The 24,052-nt window shown below is 45.9% G+C and overlaps 1 protein-coding gene and 1 long non-coding RNA gene across 2 annotated transcripts in view; one reads left to right on the top strand and one right to left on the bottom strand.

Moving 5' to 3' along the window:
* Positions 1-24,052, bottom strand: part of Myof (myoferlin) — a 151,727-nt gene that overhangs the window by 121,262 nt on the left and 6,413 nt on the right. Inside the window, exons 2-3 of the mRNA XM_032891850.1 lie at positions 7,727-7,782; positions 6,142-6,233 (exon numbers count right to left, since the gene is read on the bottom strand). Coding sequence (XP_032747741.1) covers positions 6,142-6,233; positions 7,727-7,782 — 148 coding nt within the window. The remainder of the gene's footprint in view (positions 1-6,141; positions 6,234-7,726; positions 7,783-24,052) is intronic.
* Positions 1,744-8,512, top strand: LOC116891127. The gene is made up of 2 exons (XR_004386818.1): positions 1,744-1,874; positions 8,070-8,512. It is a non-coding gene; the product is annotated as an uncharacterized LOC116891127 (long non-coding RNA).

Genomic DNA, 24,052 nt, shown 5'->3' with positions numbered 1-24,052 from the left:
GAAGACAGCAAGCAACTTGCCCTAGGCCACTCCCTGATAACTGAGAGCTGGGTCTCTAACTAGCCTCACTTTGTCTCCAGAATATCAGCAGTCAGCATCCGTCCTCTTGCCTTCCTGAGAGCCCAGTCTTCAGTTCTACATCTCTTCAAAAGAGCACCACCTTTCTGAGGGTGCTATGTCCCTTGTGGTTGAACTGTCCAGAGCCTTTTGTAGCCGAAACCAAGTCGTCTGAGAACTGCTTCAGAGAGCTGAAGTGGATGGATTCTTCACAAGTGATCCGCTAGTGGTCTGTCATGACAGACACAAGGTGACTGTAGATGTTAAATGGCACCCACTTAGGAGTATCATAAACACACTTGTTAACTCATTCCTTCAACAAACATTGAGAGTCCTATGCATCCCGGGCACTGTTACACTGTTCATGTTGTAACATCGATCAAGATGCATGTGGAGCCCGCAGTCTAGCACAAGGGAGAAGTAAACAAATAACTTATACAAGAGCCTTGAAGATGAAGCAGAGTGCCAAGTGAAACACAGCACCTATGGGCAACAACATATGCTGAGTTCTTAGACCTGGCCTAATATCTTCTTTCTCACATCATTCCTAGCCTCATTAAGAGCTTTATAGAACAGTGTACCAATATGGTGAGAGGCCTGGTGCCCATGCTACAGTTCGGGGGATCTGAGGTGCTAAGGATCAACTACAAGACGTCACATTTGCAATGTAAGGGAAAGAGCATCCCAGGCACAGTGGGCAGATGTAGAATCCCTGCCTGGTGCCATCTCCCCCCTGAGCTTCTTGTTCTAATGTGCATGGGTGTGTACATGCATGTGTACATGTATGTGTGCATGCACATGCACATCCGAAGACCTAGAAATCTCTCTCATTCCTGCCCATCCAGGAGCCCCGGGCATTGTTTTATAGGAACTCCAGTGGATGACAAGGACCAGGGTCTTCAAAGTCTCTGAGCCTCAGAGTCTCCTCTGCTCTCCTAAGGTCAGTGTGAAGATTAAATAAGATGTAAAACTGTCTTTGAACACACTTTGGCCCGTGCAGTGTAGGAACAGAAGTGACTTATTACCTAGCAGTACTAAAAAAAAAAAAAAAAAAAAAAAAAAAGGTTTCTTTTAGGAAAAGCCCAGGAAAGGCACAGGATTACTACATTGAGAGTGTTGTTTTTGTTGTTGTTGTTGTTTTGTTGTTTCTTATAATTAGGGAGAAAACCTGCTTCCATTTTAGCAAAGAACGAATTCATCATTCTACCTACAGTCTTGTTCCAACAGGTCAGAGGCTTCCAGAGTAACAAAAATGTCAAGACATTAAGTCCGGATGTAAATGACCCGACTTCCTCTCAGGCTTGCTGAGTGAACCTGAGCAGGTTCAAACCGCTCTGAAGAAGAGCCCCTGGCTTATTGGGTTTCTGACTGTGGGTACCGGGCTAGCCATGACTCTCCCCTAAGTCCTTAACAAGTGAGCTCATTGCTTGTGTGTAGAGGGAACTATCTTTTGTCTGGACAAATCCTTCCACTCCCACATCTCCGAAAGGACTTCTAAAAATACCCATTCACGTGTCTCCTCTAAGCAGGAGACCTTCCGCTCCTCTCCCACTCTCATTCAATCTGAATGGCTAGTCAGATGACTGATGGAGGACAGGCAGAGGCCGTGTAAAACAACCACCAGGTTCCCAGCCTGGAGCAATTTCCCTGCAGCTGCTGAGTCAATGCCCAGCAGGCAAGGCTGATCCCTGTGGGTGTGGCCACCTCACACAGGCCAGCCCAGCTGCCTGGCACTGTTTGCTGACAGGCCCTGAGCAATGGAACAGCAGAAGCCAAGTGGGAACTTGTGTTTGGTCTGCCAGTGTCCATGGCAACAGGTAAGTCAGTCCAGAGAACATTCTCAAACTGGTAGAAAAACCTCAGCCCCGCCTTGAAAAGCCATTCCTCCTGGGGCAGCCAGTAGATCCCTGAGGCCAAATCTCTAGCAGACAAACCAAACACGCAGATACTTTGTACAAATAGACAGTTTATTCCCAGGTGGCTTTTACCCCTAAAATGTACAGGTAATGTGACTGGCATAGATTCGGATTGGTGGAAAGATCTAGAGAGCTTAAGGTTCTGTATTGTCTCCAAGGTATGCTCTTAGTAGAGAAAGTACGGGAACATTGGAGACATACCCTCTGCTCCAAGCTAAGCTGACTCGGGTCAGACTTTCAGGACAGTAGTAAGTAAGTGTACAGAGAAATCTTTAGGGCAGAAAGCTGATCTCGTTAAAAACATTTGCTCCCATGACGAGGCCAAAGAGCCTAAAATTCTTTTTGTTCATTTTTTCGGTGAGTAAAACTTAGTGTGTCTGGGATGGTGACATGTGCTGGTGAGTTTTATGTCAACTTGACACAAGCTAGAGTCAGCTGAAAGGACTCAATTGATTTTTAAAAAAATCTGGCTATAGGACATTTTCTTAATTAGTAATTGATAGGGAAGGACCCAGCCTATTGTGGGCAGGGCCATCCCTAGGCTGGTGGTCCTGGGTTCTATAAGAAAGCAGGCTAAGCAAAACATGAGAAGCAAGCCAGTAAGCAGCATGCCTCCATGGCCCCAGCATCATCTCCCACCTCTAGGTTCTTGCCCTTTGTGAGTTCCAGCCTTTACTGCTTTTGAAGAAGAACTGTTATATGGAACTGTTAAGTGAAATGCAGCCTTTCCTCCAAGCTACTTTCGGTTAATGTGTCACAGCGATAGTGACCCTAACAAAGACAACCCTGAGGCTCCTACCACCCATTTACCACAGATTAGCTGAGGTTTTCAGATAGCACCTGATACAGGACCTTGAAGGACATGGAGCTACAGGCCAGGTGGATTTCTCTGAAGAAAAGAACTAGCAGAAAATACACTGCCTAACTGGAAGGGACAGGCTGAGTGGGTATCCCATGGGAGCCCTGGAATGGGAGGACACTTGGTGCCTTAGTCAGTGGTGGAAAGAAGGGGAGAGAGATGAAAGAGCGATGAGGACCAGCTTCATGTTTTGCCTAGTTTCTGCTCACATAAGCACCAGAAATAAGAACAACATATCTCAGCTACAGTCTGGAGATATAGTTCAGGGGGTAGAGTGCTTGCCTAGCATGTATTAAATCTGGATTCAATCCCTAGCATGGCATAAGTCTGGCCATGGTGGTACACACCTCTTATCCTAGCACTTGGGAGATGAAGGCAGAAGGGTAAGAACTTGACAATCAATCTTGGTTACAGAGGGGGTTGCAGAAGCCCTCTAGGAAAGGCTATGGCAAGCAAGTGAATTTTTGGAGATGACCCACCATTTTGCATTGGCTGCAATGGGTGAGCTCTGGAGAGGCACCGTCCCAGAGACTTCATCCCAGGATTGCTTCTCACTGCTGATATGCCTTTCCTGCTACTATTACATAGTCTAATGAGTCCTGGGCATCAGCTCACCCTATTGGGGAAATTTCTTGCAATTCAACGTGAAGAAGAATTTTCATGGATTAATGCTAGATGGATTAATAACTTTATAGAATTCCTGGTTTGATTCAAATAATTTTAGGAAGAAAGTTTAATGGTTTTGTTCTTTTGCCAGAAAGATGTAATAAAGTTAGAATCAAGAATAGAATATGCCCCCTCCTCATAGAATAGTAAGTAAAGGCTTCATAATAAAGAATACGATGAGCTTTCTTTCATAAATTACACTGAGAAGAGAGATAGGCTCAGAATAATTTGTGATCAAGAAAAAAACATTCATTCTAGGTCAGGTACAAGGATGAGGCCTCAGGTGTGCACTATGATAAAGCCAGGCCATGTGAAACCGTTGCTCTGAACTTATAATGAGCTTAAAGAATAAAACACTGCTTTGAACTTACTATTGACATCCTTCTGTAACCCCCCTTTCGTGTAGCATTCTATCTGTGAGGTAATTTTACAAAGAACTTTTGTCTAAAAAGATATAAATTGCTAGAGAAGAAATAAAGTGGCTTTTGGGGCTCTGTCCCATCCACCAAATTGTGTGTGTGTGTGTGTGTGTGTGTGTGTGTGTGTGTGTGTGTGTGTGTATACATATGTACAGTTAAGAGTTAAAAGAGTGCTAAGCTTTTCACTGGGCATTCTTGCCAGTCCCAGATAATTAAGTTTTGTTCTGCCTCTAGTACTGACCCTGTTGCTTTCTGTAAGGCCTCTATCGGCTGCTATCAGCATGACCCCAGTCACCAGTGCCATACCCCTTTTCTCTGCCTGCCTTGGCTAAACTCTGATGTCAAATATGGTTCTTGACAAGGGGTTAGAGGTTAACCTGGACTACATGAGCTCCTGTCTCAACAAAACCAAAACCAAGGATGAAGAGAAGGCTCAGCAGATAAAGGTGTGTTCTTAAGCCTGATTGCCTGAGTTGGATCCCTCATACTCATGAGGCAGAAGGAGAGCTCAAACTACTGAAAAATGCCCCTTAGCCCTCATACAGTGGCATACCATGCTGTCCCCAACCCTTGCAATAAACAGTTGTTATGAAAACCTGTATTGAGCAAGATATGAGAATTCCAAAATGTAGGTAGGTCTGCTTATAACAAAGGTAAGTCCTTTGTTCCGACTAGAGAAAAGAATGTAGAGATCCAGAGAGACTGCACAGCCACTCTACAGAAACGCACAAACACAAAAGAGTCCTACAGAATGCAGATTGGATTCCATAGGCCGTGCATGCACTATCCTGATGATTGAGGGCACATTGCTCCCATGCTGAAGTGACGCCATCTCAGATATGCTGGATTAAAACAGTAGGATTAACTTCTCTGCTTTCATTCTCATTTTGCTAGTGTAGCCACTAGAAAACGTTGTGGGGCATGTGAGCGAGCCCTCTAACTATTCCTAATGGGGGGAGCTTGTCTAGAACACTGACAAATGTCTCCATTTGTGGAGAGAAGAGTGAATACACAGCTCGTGACAGTGAGAGGCTACTGTGGGGCTCTGCTAACCACTTCCCCAGGACGTTGAATTATGGGAACCAAAACTCTCTTCTGGAGGTTGGGGCACAAGATTACTCTTCACACAATGGCTCAAAACTATGATGTGCAACATAACCTTAAAAGGTTAGATTCCAGCTGGGTGTGGTGGTGCATCCCTAAAATGCCAGCGCTTGGGAAGTTCAAGGTCATCTTACCCCACACAGCAAGTTTGAGGCCAGTTTGAATTACCTGAGACCCTGCCTCCAAAGCAAACAAATAAAATATGACATTAATTTTTGGTTTGTAAGTGAGTAGAACCAGACCATTCTAGAATATATAATTTAATAAATAATTTAAATAAAACTTTTAGTCACAAGGGGCATGATTAAGTGGTAGAATACTTACCCATAATTCTAGGGCTGGAGAAATGGTCAGTGGGTAAGGTGCTTGGTACACAAGCATGAGTCTGGATCACCAGTACTCATATAAAAAGCCAGGATTTGTGGTACAATGTAACCCTAATGCTCAGGGTCAGATACAAGTGGATTCTGGGGCTCACTGGTCGGCTTGCCTTGTCTAACCAAACCAGAAAGCCCAAGATTTAGTGAGAGCCACTGCTATAATAATAATAATAATGATGATGATAATAATACTAATACCACACATACACGTAATACATACACCATACATACACACACTACACATACATATGGCCACACACTACACAGTACACATATACACAATACACACATAAACACACATATGCACACTACACATACACACTATACATGCATACTACACACACATACTATACACTACACACACACACACACACACACACACACGCACACACACATTCTAGCAAAGCACACACAAGCAAAGAAAAAGATCTTTGTTATACCTAATGTAGCTGCAACTAGATAAATGACTAGAGGTAAGGGCAAAGAAGATGTGAGATCAACAGACTTGTGATGGCTGAGTGTTGAACACCGTACAGTCCTGCAGGGAAGTTCTGTGGTTGAATAGACACATCTGACGTGGCTCATGAAGGGGTAAGAGCATAGGGGCATGGAAGCCCTAGTATATTAAAAGTACTGCAGATATGTCAATAAAAATGTTATAATGTGCAATTAAACAATACAAATAATAGTAAGATGATATATAAAATGTTAAAAAAAAATGTTCTCTGGGAGCAACTTACTTATTTTGTCCAATCGTCTCAAAATCTTTGACAACAATCACCAGGGAAGATGAAGAGTCCAGTGGTATCCCCCTCAAGTCAAATTCCAAAATCTGTTCACAGAAAGGTTGCGGAAACGAAAAGGACGTTAAAGAGAATGGAGGACACACCGGACAGTAATCTTCACTAACACCCCTTTAAATTACTAAATTCCGTAGTTTAGATGGTGAGAAGTAGATAGAGATCCAGGGAGTGAGTGGGCCATTCCTGGCTTTGCATTTTCTAGATCTTGGGGCTATAGTTGGGTCACCAAACCTCTGACTCATAGTCAGAAAAATGAACTGATGCCTACCAAGCTTTGGGAAAATACTTCCTTCAGTGGTTATTTTTAAACCCTGCTCTTCTTGTACATTGCTGTTGGACGGTAATGAACAACTGGAAACCCCATCTTCTAAGATGCATTTCCTTGTAAATCCTACGGTGGCCAGTGCTCCTATCCAGTTGTTGTTGTTTCTCAGATTCTTGCTCTAACTCGGTAACTTGTTTTCTAGCAAGAGATGCAAAAAGAGATAACAAAGCATCCGGGATGCCTTTGATTGATTAAGTGATCAATGGGTTACTCAAAGTGAGCAACCTGATAAGCCACCTCGTTGTGGCTTTGGAGTAGGAGAAGTTAGGCTCACAGTTCTTATGAGAACGCATCCACCAATCCCAAAGACCATGGCAATGGCATTTCACTGAGGTTTGGGTTCAACTACACAAGAGCAGGTAAAATGTTTACTTGATCGCTACATCTGTAAAACGGAGGGGGAGAGGCACACATTGGGAATAAGATGGAGTAAGGTGGGTCGTGCCCTCAGGGGACAGCACACCTCTCCTCTTGGGTCCTGAAGATTGAGAGGCATGTCCAACCCAGAAGGGATAGAAGTCTGCGAATGTGCTTTTGCTTTGTTTTAGCCTTGGAGTTCCACACTAGGTGTGAGGGGAGCACAGCAATGCTCAAGGGGCCTCATAGGTCTTAGGGTCCAATTGACTGTGCTGGGAGTTATAGGGAGCAAACTTCCTCACAGCCTGCAGAGCAGCAGAGTTTCCCACAGAGGCCTCAAGAGGCTCCACAGCGCCCCTCATTGATGATCAGATGTGGCCCCACATTAAAAGAGGCTGGCAGAGGGAAGGATTTAGGATGGGCGAAAGGGAAGTCGCCCTCGGATGACTCAGGGAGAACAACAAAGACATTGCTCTGGTCCAAGGATGTTTAGCCCAGCAGTTGAAAGAAACAATGGGTCTGGTCATCAAAAAATTAGTCAGACTTGGAAAAATCCCACTCTGTGGGATGAATGAAACATTCGGTCTATCTGTAGAAACACTGAACTCTGAGCCACTTATAAAAATAGATGTGAAGTCAACAGTGTGAGTGGTGTGTGTGTGTGTGTGTGTGTGTGTGTGTGTGTGTGTGTGTGTTTATGGGGGAGGGGTCAATCTAAAGAAGCTAACATGATTTCCCTTCAGTAGAATATTACACAGCCATGAAAATACTTTTGAGTTGAATGACATGAATACATGTGTGGTGTATAATTGTAAGAAGAAATAGCAGCGATGAGGTCACCTCATTCCAGACAGGGTTGAGTTCATTATCAACTTTCTTTGTTTTCTTTTTCTCATCTGCAAATCAGAAAAAGAAAAAGCAAGAGATTCAATCAACTAGAAATAATTAAAGATCGTCTACCATCCATTTGGTTCCCCTAAAAACCATTCCTCAGAGCCTCCTATGCCAACCATTAACCCCTTTGTCTGCCAGCTATGGGGGACACCCGAGTCGGTTTTACACAGGGATCTCAAAACATTTCCCCCACCTTAAGATCTACATGGAGATAAGGGATAAGGATCCAACATCCTGGAAGTGCCTTTCTGCTCCCCTCTCTCTCATGCAGGCTTCCATCTTGTTGCAGAAAGAATCCAAGGGGACTGACCTTTGAGGCCATTTTACAGATGAGCATACTGAGGATGCAACATGGGCAATGCGCTCACCTGTGGCCTAATGGAAGCCTGAGATTTCAACTCTGAAGCCATCTTTGCTCTGAAGTTGCTAAGACAACACCGTGGCTTAGCAGTTAAGCTGGGCTCCCTCCTCACCCACACCCCCATCCAGAGAGGATTTCTGTCTAGCACCAGTGGGAAACATGGAGGCTCCCTTCACTCCAGGACCTTCTTGTGAGACCTAAGATCTTTTTTCTCTGTGTCTGAGCCTGGACAGTCCATCTACCTGGAGAAGAAGACAGATACATCCAGCCAGTGCCTACAGTTTTCTTCCACTCCCTGTCCCTGTCTTCTAATACTTACCAAAATAAAAGCTTGCCTTTGGCCACCGTACGCATTGAAAGCGTTCACCTCATCCCCGATAAGCAGTGTATCTTTTACTACTGTTATCTCTCCCTTTACATCTGAGGTAAATGAGGTTATACAACATAATCAGAGTCACCCAGTCAATATGTGGTGGGGTTCTGGTTTGAATCCAGACAGGGGCACATTGGCAGCCACACTTTGAGCCATGCCTGACCATTGCTTTTGCTTGGCTGCTGAAGAATGTGGGAGGTAGTGGGTTTTGCTTAGCTGCCTGCCACATCTCTTCTCCCAACACACAGTCTGCTTGGGGGAGGAGAGGACGAACTACCTCATTCTTCCAAGACCTCAGCATAGCAACGCTGTGAGTCATGGCCCTCACTCTGCTAAGCATTAACTTTTCCGATGGAGTGGGCATCACATGATCCTACTGGCTTTCTTTTCTAAGCTTCCCTCCTAGAGCAAGAGAATTAATGGGAGAAGTGACCGGGCGGCTCAGGCTAAGGCACCAGCAATGAGCTTCTAAGCGAGGTCTTTCGCAAACTTTATGAACTCCTTCCATCCTCCACTCAACACGTATTTTCAAAGCGATGCCACGTGCCAGACACTGATCTGGACACTGAGGGATACAAAATCACCTGCCCGGATGTGCTCTTGGCCCTCAAATGGTCTAGTGGGGGCAGTGTCAAGAGTTACAAGACTGGGAAAGGGTGGTTTCAGTTGCCATTGGAGGAATACGGAAAATGCAAATTCAGGGGGTGGGGCAGAAAGGTGATGTCAAGTTTGGGTACCAGAAAAGACCCCACAGAGAGAGAAGAGGCAGAGTCAAGGTTGGCTGACAAGGTGGAATTGAAGGAAAGCTCACTTGGAGAAGAGACCATGGGGCAGGGAGGCCAGCTAGGGGACAGGAATCAGTCACATCTGGGGACTCTGCATAGCACGGTTGTCCGAGGTGAAGGTCCATAGAAGGAGGTAAAAGCTGTATGGGAAGGTTATGGCCAGACACAATGCAAAGCCTTGGATTCCATGCTAATGTTCATTTAGCCGATACAAGCCGATAAAGGAGATGAGATGTTAGAAGCCAGCCTTAAGGACTCAGAAGTTAGTAATTGGCCAAGGAAAACCCAAAACACCCAACGCACGCTGCTGGGCACAGGATCCAGGCAGATGCGGAGAACAAGGGGTACTCAGTGAAGCCAAACAGAAGGTGGCTGACCACAGCCCAGGTGGAGCTGTTCACCTGGAACTCCAGTAGATTCCAGGCTGCTCACATGACCCACATGCTGGGGTGACCTCACCTTGGGGTTGGGGATGAGGCTCCGTGAGAGCCAGGCAATGTTGAGCATTTACAGAGTCCTTTCATGAACTCTACCCAAGCTCGCAGAGCTAGCAAGAAGCCCTCTAGCCAGGCCTAGTCTGATTCAAAGACCTTATATTTAAGCCATGCTCTCTCCTAACTTCCCAGCAAACCAGGAAAGAAGAAAGAGTGAGCGTCAGCTCCTCCCTTTCTGGAGAAACTCAGCTTGATCACTCTTGAGGAAGAGGAGGTCCTGATTTGTATCAGAAGGTAAACACATTGTATTTCACCAAAATCCTACTCTCACACATAAACACATCAGTCCAAATAAGAAAAGAAAAGAAAAAAAAGACGCAGAAAAATATTTTCTTATCAGGCAGAATTTTATTCTATTCTATAGTGTATTTTACCTCCTTTCCTCCTATCAAAGGTCAGAGTTGCAGGCTCTGGACATCAGATTAAATGACCGGAAGTGCCCTCTCTTGTCTCCCTATCACCTACGTCGGTAGGCTGCCACCTCTGTAGTTATTAAGATAACGGTTCCTTCCTTTGGAAAGGAACTAAGCACTTTCATCCCAGAACAAAACAACGGACTCAAAAGCAGAACACTCTGGACCGTGGCTCAAGGCATTCTTAAGGACGTTTCCTGTTTTCTGATTAGTGGAGCCTGCCCCTGGCTCAGCTCTGAAAGGCTCAAGCCGTGTGCCAGCCTCATTGCCAGAGAACTAGACACCCCTGTCTGTCTTCACAGAATAATTCTTTTGCTGGGCCCTGGTCCTACCTTGTCAGACCCTGTGGTTAACCCTGTGTGGGTGTGTCTGTGAGGAATTCTCTTACTAAGTTCAATGATATAGGAAGACCCAGACATCTAGAAGCATTCCAACGTGTATAAAGTGGAGAAATCTGGCAAGCAAGCAACATTAATTTCCCAAGGTGTTTGACCGTGGATGTGTCATGGCTGCCTCAAATTCCTGTCACTTAACTTGGCATGCTGAAGTTGTGATCTAAAATATAAAATACACCCTTTCTCCCCTGGGATGCTTTTTGTCAGGATATATGGTAACAGAAATGCAAACAGGCAAACAGAAAACAGGTAACAGCATACAAGGCCTGAGAGACTCCCATACTCAAGACTGAGCAGCTTGCCCCAGCTGTGCAGTGTACATGGCCTTTACATTTTACAGTCAGTTGGCTCTGGGTAGAGAAGACTTACTTTCTCTACTGGTTTCTATTTTGGAGTACAGTCCAGAGACAGCCAACCCATCATGGTCACCAGAGGTGGTTGGTCACACTGCTTCTGCAGTCAGGAAGCAGAAGAAAAATAAATGGATGCTGGCGCTTGCCCTCATTTCCCTTTTAAGTCATTCTGGAGCTACAGGTATGGAGTAACACCAGCCACATTTAGTGTGAGTGTTCTCTCCTCAATTAACCCAGTCTAGGAAACCCCTCACAGATATACCCAGAGGCTCATCTCCTAGGTAATTCTAGATTCAGTCAAGTTCCATCACACTGTTCATTGTGTAGGTGGGCCTCATCTAGACACTTCAAAGTCCTGAAAGGACATCTGAAGTTCCCCAGAGAAGAAATTCTACCTCAAGATACAACAGAACCCCTGAGCCTGAGTTTCCAGCACTTCCTCCCCTATAGACTTCAGCTCAACAGTACTGTCACCCTGTGTCGAGCTTCACACCTGTCAACACAAGCACATAAGTAACTGTCTCTGCTCTTTTTCTATACACACACACACATACACATACATGCACGCATGCACATGCATGTACATGTACACACAGAAGTACATACACATGGGGACACACACAGGCACACACATACAGTCACATACATGCACACAGAAATACACACAGGGCATGGATGCACACATGTATACATACGCAGGCACACAAACACATAGACACACATACACATGTGTGTCATACAAGCTCATACATCCCCAACATCCTATTGTTTTTACAGAGAACCTGACCTACTAATAACTAATAACAGTCATTGTTCTTAATAATAGTATTGACAATGGTAAGAGGTTTTTTTTCTAAACACTTTCAAATGTACGTCTCAGCGACCCTAAAAGTCCTGCAGAGAAAGGACAGTTGTCGGCCAACTCTTCCTAACAGACTTTCAAGTCTCAGAGTGTTATCTTGAGTTCCCTGAGGCCTTAGGTTTGATCCCAGTACTGCATACACCAAGCTTGGTGATACACGTATGACATCTCAGTACTCAAGAGGTGGAGACACAAGGATCAGAAGTTCAAAGTCACCCTTGGCTACAGAACAAGTTCAAGACCAGCCTGGCTACATGAGGTCCTTTCTCACAAATGACAGCAACAAAAGAATTATGGGGCTGGTGAGATGGCTCAGCAGTTAAGAGCCCTTGCTACTCTTGAAGATGACCAGGGCTCTGTTCCCAGCACCTACAACCATCTGTAACTCCAGTTCCAGGGTATCTGGTAGTCTTTTCTGGGTTCCTCAGGCACTAGCCACACGCATGGCACACATACATGCTCCGAGTCAAACACACATATGTATAAGATAAAAATAATTAAATCTAAAAACACAAAGAACAGAAAAGAAAAAAAAATCTTAGGTTTAGCCCTGAATCTAAACTTGTCCCATGCATAAGTTTCCAGGTTCCTGGTTCAATGCCCCTTTCTCCTGAGAAATGACCAACCGTGGATAAATTCATCCCCCACCTTGCTAAAACCTGTTCCAGAGCTTTTAAGCCTTCATATGTAACTAACAACATTAATTTTTCAGAACTGATCATTACTACCACCATTTGCCTGATTTCACCTTAACAACTCTCAAAGGCTAATTCTGTGATGATCACCAGGTATAAGATGTCACACAGCAAGCCAACGTTGGACCTGGCATTTTAACCGTGCAGTTAAAACACAGCTCCAGTTCCCAAAGGTGGAGGATCCTTGGCAGAGGACCTGAATTTCATGTCCACCACACACCAGTTCTCAGGGGGCTCTCCCTCTCCTTCTCCGCACCCTCTCCCACACAAATAATCAAACTCAATCTTAAAAGAATATGACTCCGTGACGGTTATGATATAACTTATTAGTACTGCCGTTCAGGTGTCCCCCACAGAGTGCTTGTTACTTAGTAGCTTCTCTATGGTTTGAGAGACTAGACTTCTTGTGTATGCACAAGTGTGTGGGGTTAGTTTAATGATCCGAAAAGAGCAGGAACGTGAAGTCTTTAGTGCTGAATCTAAGCACTGAGCTCGTAGCAGCCTCTAGACTGTTTCTTATTAGGAGAGCAGCACACTGTTTTTGCCTTCCCCCAGGGCGTTCCCGGGCCTCAGCTCTCCAAGGGACAGGAAGTGCCTAGTGAAGCAAGGGACGGCCCTGGTGGAATAACTCCTTCATAGCTCCATTCCAGATGTCAGTGGCCATCCAGGGGAACTGGTACACAGCAGTGACTATCCTGATTGCCACTCAGCCTGGCAGCCACAAGAATAGGGTAATCCCACAAGGACCAGGGGCCAGAGTTGTCCGTAGGGGTGAAAAAGGAGACTCCTCAGTCCCCAGGAGTTAAAGGGACTCCTGGTGAGCTACCCAGAACTCTCTGGAGGCATGCCTGACTTTTAAATTCCAAACTCTGACTGCCCCAGTGCTTCAGAGAGATGTTGTCAAACAAGTTTAAAGAGCCGTGCATGGGCCAAACAGCAACCACTCTACAAGAGAAGCCGCTTTTGTGTTTTGAGGCATCCAATAACACGGACACAGGAACACCCCAGGCCAAAGCAGGCTGGGTTCCTGCCCCTCCTTCTGCATCCCCTGACCCACTGGCCTTTTGGGTTTCAAGTTCCTAAGTAAAAAAGAGTAGTCCTCCAAGGAACTTTTGATAAAGTCTGAAAGATTCACAAAAGTCCCCTACTTAAAGCCAACCCTGGGAATGGTATCTAGGCTGATTTTATATGCGAGTTTCCACCCTGTGTGGGCACTTTAGATATACCCATGCCTATCCTAACCACTGGGGAACCAGTGTGTCCACTTTACAGATGTAGGAATGGGTATCCATTTTACAGATGTAGGGATGCAAGCAGGCGAAGTTAATTGACTTGCCCAAGACTTCCTGCAGGGAAAAGGGTAGGACAGTCTTTTGCCCCAAGTTAGCCTCATTTCTTAGCCTGAGTTCTTAGAGGCCACTATAAACTGAGGAATCACGCAATCGGTGGCTTTTTCAAGTCTTCCCAGACGAATGTCCTGCTTCTTCCAACTCCATCTAGATGTCCCCACTAGGAAGTCCTGGTATCTAATATTCAGGAACACTAGCTTTCATGTATAGGGTTATAATCTGCCAGATACTCTGGTAAGGCTGGCTAGAGGTTACCTATTCTTTTTTTTTTATTTTAATTTTAAATTTAATTTTAAGTTTTTTGAGATAGAGTTTCGTGTCCAAACTGACCACAAACTTGATTTATAGCCAGAGGTGACCTTGAGGTCATTCTGCCTCAACCACCTACACTGTAGGATTACCTGTATGCCTTTAGGCAGAAATTAGGCAGGGCCTCCTTCGTGCTAAATAAGTACTCTACACACACACACACACACACACACACACACACACACACACACACACTGTTGACCTATTCTCGTTACCCTCATTTCAAGGCACAAGAAAGTTAACCAGTTTATCCAAGTACTTTATTCACCCACTAGTAAGAAACAACGGTAGAATTTGAATACAGCTGTTTCAGCTCTTGGAACACTCTGACTAGTGAATATCTGAGGCACAGTTCGCTAGAGAGTGAATCCAGACTGGTCCTCAGCAAATTCAACCGAAGACATGATTCTTAGGGCCCCTCAGAGCCTCCTTAAAAATGGGGATGCAAAAGCTCACCACACACGGAGGCGGCAGGGATCCAGTGAAAGAGCAAAACTGTGCCTAAGACCAGGGGCTGTTCCTGTGATTTGGAATTAGTAATTGCTTCTACCAGCTGGTCCCTACCCAAGGCATTGTATCAAAAAGAAGTCAATAACCCCAGAAGGAAATTTCTGAAAATGAAAGTAAAGCAAAGTAAAAATTGTGACCATCAGATCCTGTTACTCCCAGGAGGAAAAAAAATGGCTGAAATTTACCCGCAGCCTCAGACACCACGTTCCACAATAGGCTATCTCTCACCCCACAAGTACTCTATCTCTTTAAGGAGAGTATCATCATTGGCAAGAGTTTTAATACATTCTCAGCCCTCCTCTAATGGTGCAGTTGACTCTGGCCTCTAGCTCCTGATTAAGCTGGTTCTTGGCTACAGATCTGAGGAAGGACGGGGGCGGGGGGTTGTCAGGGGTGGCGGTGGGCTGCTCTTGGTCAGTGGAGCCTAGGAGGGATCAGAGGGTAGAATTAAAAGTGTGAGAGTCCATGTGGAAGAGAGTCGTGCTCTGAGCTGAGGGGATGGTGATGACTATGACCCCAGAGGCAAGTCCAGGTTCTGTTCCCTCTCTGCCTCTTCCTGCCTGCATGGCTTTGTTCTTGCTCCATCTCACTGAGGTGCACATTGGCACCTACACAACAGATGTAACTGTTCCCCAAGCAGCTCCTGGGGCCGTGAACAACAGGTTACACCACGCTTACGAAATGACTTCGGGCATGTAAATGTTTGGGGGACAGGCTTCTTCTTCTCCAAGGCATGACACTCAGACATTGCCACGGAGTCAGAAGTGTCCAGACCAAAGGCACCAGGGTCCAGGGTCTGAACCCAGTAGGGTAAGAAACCCAAAGGCTGAATTTCCCAAGGTGGTTCATGCTTTTCCTCCCAGGAACTTGAGACATGAAGGCAGGGTGATCTCTGTGTGTTAGAAGCCAAGATGGTCTACATAGTAAGTTCTAGGACAGCCAGGGCTGCATAGTGAGGCTCTGTTAAACAACAATAACAAAGAAGGCCAGCAAATTAAAAAAATCAGACACCTCTGCGCCAAATCAGACTGAGGAGGAGAAAGCTGAGCTGGGAATGAATAGTTTCCATGGAGCTCCCTCAGGCCCGGAATGCTTAGAGTGTTATAGCTCTTAGAAGAGAAGGGAGAAGGTTTGGGCAGCCTGAATGGTGCAGGCAGCTGAGGTCCTGGGTCCCTTGTCAGTATGGAGACAATAACAGCGGCAGAGTTAGAGGTGGAGGTAGCATGAACTTGGCCAGTCAGGGTCCAAGATCCAGAGGTGAATGCTTTGGGAGAGAGAATTCTTCCCCAAGTGTTATAGCTCAATAAAGACAGACCTTCTCAGACGGTGCTCCTCGGTGAAATAACTTCTGTGCTTTATTCCTTATGGACAAGGTCTATATAAACCTTGAGCTGTGGGACGGGATTTAGAGGGTAGATGTTTCCCATTGGCTGAGTTTGAGATGTTGATGATGCTCCATTTGTATGGTGAAGGGCTCACTTATGTAACTGACTGCCCATGGTGGGGTGTCATGGTTATGGGGTGCACAGCAAGTACCAGAGACAGGTGGGGAGCAACTCCACTCCTGCCAGTCTCAGATCTCTGAGATTCTCAGAGCTCACTCAGCCTTGCCAGTTCTTATGCCCGTCGGCTGGCACGGCCTACCTGCCCTACACCATACTCCTTTGGAAGAGATAAGAGTGCCCAGAGGGCCGTGGACAGGAGAGTGTCAGGCACAGGCAGACATTGCTGAGATAACAGTCAGCTCTGCCTAGGAAACAGTAGGATGGCCTCAGCAGGGGATAGTGTGGTGATAGAACCCCACCTCTGCCTGGAACCTGCTATAGACTCTTGCCTAGAAACCTAACCCACTCTACTCAAGACAGCTTCTCCAGCTCCAAAAGATTTCACTTCTGGGCTGAAGAGAGGCTCAGTGGCTGAGAGCACATGCTGAGCCAGCGTGAGGACTTGAGTTGGGATCTTCAGACCCTTGTTTAAAAAGAATGGATGTAGAAGCATGCGCCTGTAATCCTAGCGATTGGAGCTGCAGATGCATGACCCTGTGATCCTAGCAGCTTAGGTGGGAAGACAGAAAAGGCTTCCAGTCTAGCCTAGCCTAAAAACTTCAAGGTTCAGTGAGAGAGCCTGTCTTAAAGGAATACAGTGGAGAAAAGAAGAGAGGATCTCAATGTTCTCTTTTGACTGCCACATGCTCATGCAAGCATTCCTACCTGCATATACACATTAACAAGCACGTGCACAGGGTTGGGGATTAGCTCAGCGGTAGAGCGCTTGCCTAGCACGTGCAAGACCCCGGGTTCGCCCCCCAACGCCAAAAAAAAAAAAAAAAAAAAAAAAAAAGAAAACAAGCACGTGCACACACACACACACACACACACACACACACACACACACACACACTCACTCACACCTTAAAGAAAGACTTTATAGCCAGAAGGTGGTAGTGGATCTTACCTTTAGTCCCAGCATTCCAGAGTCAGAGGAAGGTAGATTTCTGTGAGTATGAGGCCAGCCTGGTCTACACAACAGCCAAAGTTACACCTAGAAATCCTGTCTCAGTCCCCGCCCCACACACACACACTATATATATTTTCACTGATTAAAATTAATTAATTAAAGTGAAATGAATAAATAAAAAGTAAAGCAGTTACGCAGTTCCATAACAGCTGTCAAGTTCTCGTCATCAACATGACCTGCCAATGAGGACAACTTTCCAGTCTTAAAACATTCGATTCAGGGGCTGGAGAGTTGGCTCAGTGGTTTAGAGCACTGGCTGCTCTTCCTAAAGACCCAGGTTCAATTCCCAGCACCCACATGGCAGCTTACAACGGTCTATGACTCCACTTCCAGGGAATCTGACATGGAATCTGACATGCTCACACAGACAATCAACACATGCAATCAACACACCAATGTGCATAAAATAAAAATAAAGAAATCTTTAAAAACAACAAAAAATCGAGTCATCAAACTCTGCTCTGCTTACGGCATAGCATTTAGGCTGCCTATGGGCAGAATCCAAGCCTAGCTTGCTCCAGACTCCCTAAAGAGTTAGAAGATGCCTGACCTAACAGCCTTCATCCAGAGTTACTGAACAATCATGTTCGTAAGGCCCAGGCAGAAGCCATCAAAAGGATGCAGAGACAGGGAGGGCCTAGGCAGTGAGGAAGGGTGAGCAGAAACATAACTGTCTACATTGTTAATGAAAAGAAAGATAGCAGAACTGTTTTCCTAACTTCTATGCAGTATACCTGGGATGAAAAAAGATGGCGTAGGTAAAAAAACAGAAATCTGTGGTAAAACAGAACGGGGCCTCACCCTGCCAGTTAAATATGAGATTAAAAAAAAAGTCTTTGTGTATAATAGGTTAGTCCTTTATTTCCTGCTAATAAAATAGCCCGATCTAGATTATCAGTGGAACTGATTCGCTGCTAAGCTATTTCACCTCTGCGCCTCTGAGTCACGGCCTGTCATAAATGCTTGCACTACCTTGTGGCAAAGCCCAGCCAGGAGGGCTGGGTTTTGTTCTCCCCCCCCCCTTAAAAACATTCTTTTGTTCTTGGTAAACTTCTTCCTGCTTTCTCACTAGATCCAAATGATACCAGCATACTGAACAACTCAATCCTTGTAGAGGGGCCGCCAGAGCATTCGTTCAGCCTGGCGTCATGGTCCAGCTATGTGTAGTGTCCTCACGGGCACCGAGCTCCCCAGACTGGAATGCAAGTAAACCCTGCCCAAGTCCTCTGCACGAAACATGGAGGTGAAAGAAGAGGTCCCTAAGAGAACACCGAGGATCACAGTGGAGGTGTGTGTGGTGTGAGCACTGAGTAAGGGGCGGGAGACTGACGTGAGCTGATGCCTCAGGCTGCTTCTAGTCCAAGCTTCCTGAGGATTCAGCAGCGGTCAGCACTCAGGGCCCTCTGCTCCCACTGCCCCAGTGCAAATGCTCACACCTGCGCTGTGTAAGGCAGTGACTGTTACACCTTCCACTTGACAGACGAGGCCACCGGGTCTGCAGGTGCTGGCAACCATAAACACATGGAAGACCTGAACTCTCAGCCACCGCAGCCATCCGCTGCGATCTCTGCTACAGGCCATTAGTGACCACAGGCAGCTATGAATATTTAAATGAGTTGCAGCTAATAGTAAACTTTCAATCCCTTGGTCATAGTGGCCCGCATTTTGGTGACTGACAACCACATGTGGCTAGTGGCTTCCTATCACACAGGGTAGATCTTGACTATTTCCACACCACAGGAAGCTCCATTCATTGGACAGAGAGTCTCTGGAGAACCCAGAAAATGATTGCTGGATGACTTTTAAAAAAATTATGTATGTATGTATGTATGTGTGTGTATGCATTTATTTCAGGGATTCATCTGCATGCATGCGTGCATTCCAGAAGGACAGCATCGGATCCCATTACAGATGCTTGTGAGCTGCCCTGTGGGGGCTGGGAATTGAACTCAGAACCTCTGGAAGAACAGCCAGTGCTCTTAGCCACTGAGTCATCTCTCCAGCTCCCTAAATGACGTTTTTAAAATTAGTAAAATACTCCAATTTCAGTAAGCTGACTCGTCTTTTTTTCTTCGTTAATTAATTTCTTTATTTACTGTATATCCTGATTGAGGCTTCTCCTTCCTTTCCTCCTACTCCCTCCTCTCTTCCCTCTTCTCCCCCCAATCCCTCCCACTCTTCCTCTTCAGAGAAAGGGAGGCCTCCCATGGATATAACCAGCCTTGGCACGTCAAGTTGCAGAAAGACTAGGTGCATCTTCTTTTGAGGTTGACAAGGCAGCCCAGTTAGGGGAAAGGGATCCAAAGGCAGACAGCCCCTGCTCCTGCTGTTTAGGAGTTCCACATGAAGACCAAGCTGCACCTCTGTTACATGTGTAATGGGGGCCTAGGTCTGTCCCATGCTCTCTGGTAGGTGTTTCAGTCTCAGTGAGCCCCTAGCTGACTGGTCATTTTAGCTGGGTGTGAAAATCCTCTCTAGTCTCAGGCTAGCCTTCTAAAGAAGAGCTTGCAGCTCCTGCCAGTTGTCATCACTTGGCTCACAAACTTCCTGTCTCTTTTAGTCCCCAACTTAGCTCACTGGCTTTTCACTTGGCCACGGGTGAAGAAAGCCAGACATCAAGAGGTGGCGTGAAGATAAACATTCTTTTAAGTCCAGACACCTTAGCTACATCTTGATTTATTGTTATAAAAAGATCTTAGAACAGCTAGGGAAACTGAGACTCGGAGAGGTTCCCGTGATTCAGAAAATCAACTCTCTGGAGCCAGGCATGGTGGCAATCATCTTTAATCCCAGCACTCAGGAGGCAGAGACAGGCAGTCACCATGAGTTCAAGGCCAGCCTGGACAATGGTATAGCGAGTTCCAAGCCAGGAAAAGCCTGTCTCAAAATAAAACAAACAAAGGCTCTAGATCCAGGTCAGAAGTGGACTGGGACACCTGCCTTTCAGTTTTCTTTGAGATACCGCTTTGTGGAGCCTGTAAAACCTCTAAAGTCCTAAACACTCAAAATCAGGTGTGTAGTTGTGGGGACAGAGACCTTGTCCCATTTAATCCCTGCGATCTGTGCCTCCCTGGTTCAGATAAATGAGAAGAGACAGAACCATTAATTCAGAAGCTATTTATTGCTCATTTCCTGTCTACCAGAATACACAGCTAGTTTCCAGAGAAAGAGACCCAGGCCCTATGTTCACAAATGTACTGTCAAGTGTAGAGGGCAGACAAAAAGCCAACAATCCAGCAACCATGGGATGCACCTGTCAGTGGGTGCTGCCAGGGAGTGTGTATTGTGAGGAGAGAACTCCAAGATGGGATTTAAGGATAATCTGATTTCCCAACATATATTTGTGGGAAGAGCAGGGTGAGCTTTGGAATCAGCACTAGTGGAGGAGCCCCGACCAAAAAGACCTACCAGTGCAGAGGACCAAGGCTGTTTCCCGGGAGCCTTCCGAGCCATCAGCTCTGCTTTGGCTCCCAGCGCAATGCTGGCCACAGCGCCTCGGGAGTCAATTACACTGCAGCCATGGCCATTGCGCTAATGATGCAAATGAACTGAAAGTTCACTCACATGGGAGGGGCCATGAACCTGCACGGCCCAGTCACTAAGACAGCTATTATCAAACAGCAGAAAAGGCGCTGTCAAGGATGCTGAGAAACTGGACCTGGTAGAGTGGCTGCTGCGGAATACGGCAGTGACTTAGAAACAAAATGGTGGCAGGATCCAAGGATTCCAACACTGAGCTCATACCCAAAGAAGTGCACCTAGGCCCATGCTTCCATACCACTGTTTACAGCTCCGTTGTTTACAATAACTTAAAGAGAAGAGCACCACTGTGAATAGTCAAGAGCAGAGCTATGGGCTTTAAAACGTTGAGGTGACAAACGTTATATCTTCCACCACAATGAAAAACAAAGAACTTAACCTCGTGCCTAAGAGATGCCCTGGCACACGCTCACTAATAAATCAGACATATGCTCTGCTTGATTCTGGTACAGTCATGGTTAAAGGGCATTCTACTTATTCTAAGCCTGGGCTGCCCCCTGAGAAATGTCCTCCAGGATTCTGTGCATCCCCCAGAGATGGGAGGAGGAGAGGTCACAAGGGAGGAAGGGTATGAACAATTCAAAGTATTTTAGATATTTCCCCTCTACTGCTCCTTACAACAGCTTAGTAGGTGCACATCACTCCCAACATTTTATGGATGAGGAAATGAAGACTAGATGTAGAGTTGCCCAAAGATTTTTTTCATCTCCTAATTACAACACTAGCAGCAAAACTTCACTTCCTTAATCCAAAGACCATTCTTTTCTACATACTGTGTTGATCACAGAAAGACTCTTTATATAGAGGGCTAGGGCAAGTGGTTGCTGAAAACAGGTCTAAATTCACTGAAAGGAGATGAGCCAAGTGGTTCAAGTTCCACGTTTTTAAGTCGCACACTGCAGTAGATACATCTGGTATACCTGTTTTGTGTGTCCTGAGCTACTGTACGTTTGGGCCACAGCTGGTTGGGGTGAACCAACCTCACACAACTAAGCCAACTGGGGTCACTCTCTTGAAGTCTCACCAGGCGACAAAGAGGAGGGAGGGAAGGAGGGACCACGAAGGGAGAGAGAACACACTGGTGCATGTGGCCCTTGCCTGATCTAAGTCTAGCTCCTGTGGAGGCCATAATCTATATTCTCTAAGATTTCCCTGTAGCTTTAGAAACCTCCACGGTTTCCTTACACAAGCTTGAATGGGCTCTTGCTCCTTGCAGAATAAACCCTGGCTGTGGCACCTTATCCTTCCAGGGGCACAGGTCTGCAGAGAGGAGGGAATGAGACCCACATCTCAGCTTGTCTGAGGAAATGCTCCCCATTCGACCTTTGGGAGGCCAGCTATGTTTGTTTTCAAATATCACTTTCACATTCTAAGCTGTTGTCTCTTACCGCCTCCCTCAAGATGGTCTCTTTTAGAGCCACCCCACCCAGCCTGTGCTCACCCACAGGGTAAACACTCCGAGGGGTCACAGGGAAGTCTGGAGTTCCGTCTCACAGGGAAGCTCAAGAAGGTTGGTCCCATTAGCCTGCTAGGTGTGGTTTTCTCACTAATTTGGCTCAGTCAGGCTGCTTGTTTATTATCTTTCATTAGCTCCTCCCTTCTAAAGGTGGCTCTGAAGGAGCTGCCTCTGTCCTGTGGAGAAATTGACTCAATCAATAAACCTGGGTAATCTCCCAGACTACTGCTATTGCTGTTCACAGAGAGGCTCCCCCGTAGTTACCAGTGAATCACAATTTCCTAACCATACAACTCTGGTTAATCTCACCACATAAACCCACAATTCTCGCGTCCTTTGTGATGGTTTCAAAGTCTGGAATATCTTCTTCCTCCATCCCTCCTTTCCTTCCTCCCTCTATCCCCCCCTTCCTTTTTTCCTTTCACAGGATCTTGCTATGCAGCCCAGTCAGGCCTTAAACTTGTGATCCTCCTGTCTCAGCCTCCTAGGTGTTAAGATGACCCAAATGTAAACCATGTCCAGCTACTTCCTCCTAATCCCGTCTTCAGGTATCCTTTAAGACCAAATTAAATATTAACATCTTCCTCTCAAAGCTTCCATTCTTCTATTTACTCTTCTTGCTTGCTTGCTTGCTTGGTTTAATTTTTGAGACAAGGTCTTCCTGTATATGCCTGGTCTGGAACTAGCTATGTAGACCAGGCTGTCCTTGAACTTGTGGTGATACTCTTACATGTTTTTCTCAGGTCTGGGATTCCAGGCATATGCCACCAAATATGGCCTCTTTTTACTCATAAATTACAACTTCCCCTATGCTTCCAATGAGATACAAGTTTGGATTTCATGTGTCTCATTCCGAGGACTAGAAGAACATAATGTGTTCAGTACGTTTTTCACCATGGCTCCTGACACTGGTGCCCTATACAACACCATAAAAGCAGATCAAACAGGAGAGGAAATTTAGAATTCCTATGTGCAAGGCCTTCTGCATTTCCACCTGATCCACAAGCCACCCTGCAAGGTAGGAGAGGTCAGCCTACTTTGCTTTTCTGTTGTTGTGATAAAACACCAGGACTAAAAGCACCTTGGGAGAGGAAAACTGTATTTATCTTACATGCTCTGTTCACAAATGACCAGAAGGAGAAGCCAAGGCTGGAACCTGGAGATGAGAACTGAAGCAGAGAGCATGAAGGAACACTAATTACTGATTTGTTCACCATTCCTGCTTGGCTTGCTTTTTAATACAACTCAGGACCGCCTGCCCTGGAATGGCACCACCCACAGTGGACCAGGCCCTTCCATATCCATCATTAATCAAGAAAATGTCCCCCCCTCAGCCTTGCCTGCAGACCAATCTCATGCGGGTAACTCCTCAGTTGGAGTCACCTTCTTCCCAGGTGGCTCTAGTTTGTGCCAAGTTGAAAGAAACTAACTAACACTGGGTATTATTTAAAACACTGAAACTGAAGATTTTATTTGTTCATAAGCAATTAGGAAATAGGACGTGGCAATCAGAATTCCTCAGGCATGGCTGGCTCTAAAGCCCAGGGCCTATGCTCTGCGTTAGCCAATTAGAAGTCAGGTGATAAAGGCTTAAGGTGACAGCTGTCCCACAGCTATTTTCTGAGTGAGAATTGTGCTCAAAGTACAGCCCTGTTCAACAGAACAGCTGTTCGACGGAAGCTTGCCAGAAGCTTGCCGTGAGTAAGGAGACTGTTGCCATGCCACAGTGTGCTGGGTCATGTCTGTGCTACAGACCGGTGCATGTTCCACATATAAGTCTTCAGCATGAAGGTCAGAAGCTTCTCTCTCGTAGTTCTTTTCAGGTATAAGAATGCAAACACATCAATTTATCTGGATAAC

The sequence above is a fragment of the Rattus rattus genome, chromosome 2 (genome assembly GCF_011064425.1).
Source record: "Rattus rattus isolate New Zealand chromosome 2, Rrattus_CSIRO_v1, whole genome shotgun sequence".
NCBI classification, from domain to species: Eukaryota; Metazoa; Chordata; class Mammalia; order Rodentia; family Muridae; genus Rattus; species Rattus rattus.
This window is presented reverse-complemented; position numbering and strand designations above follow the sequence as displayed.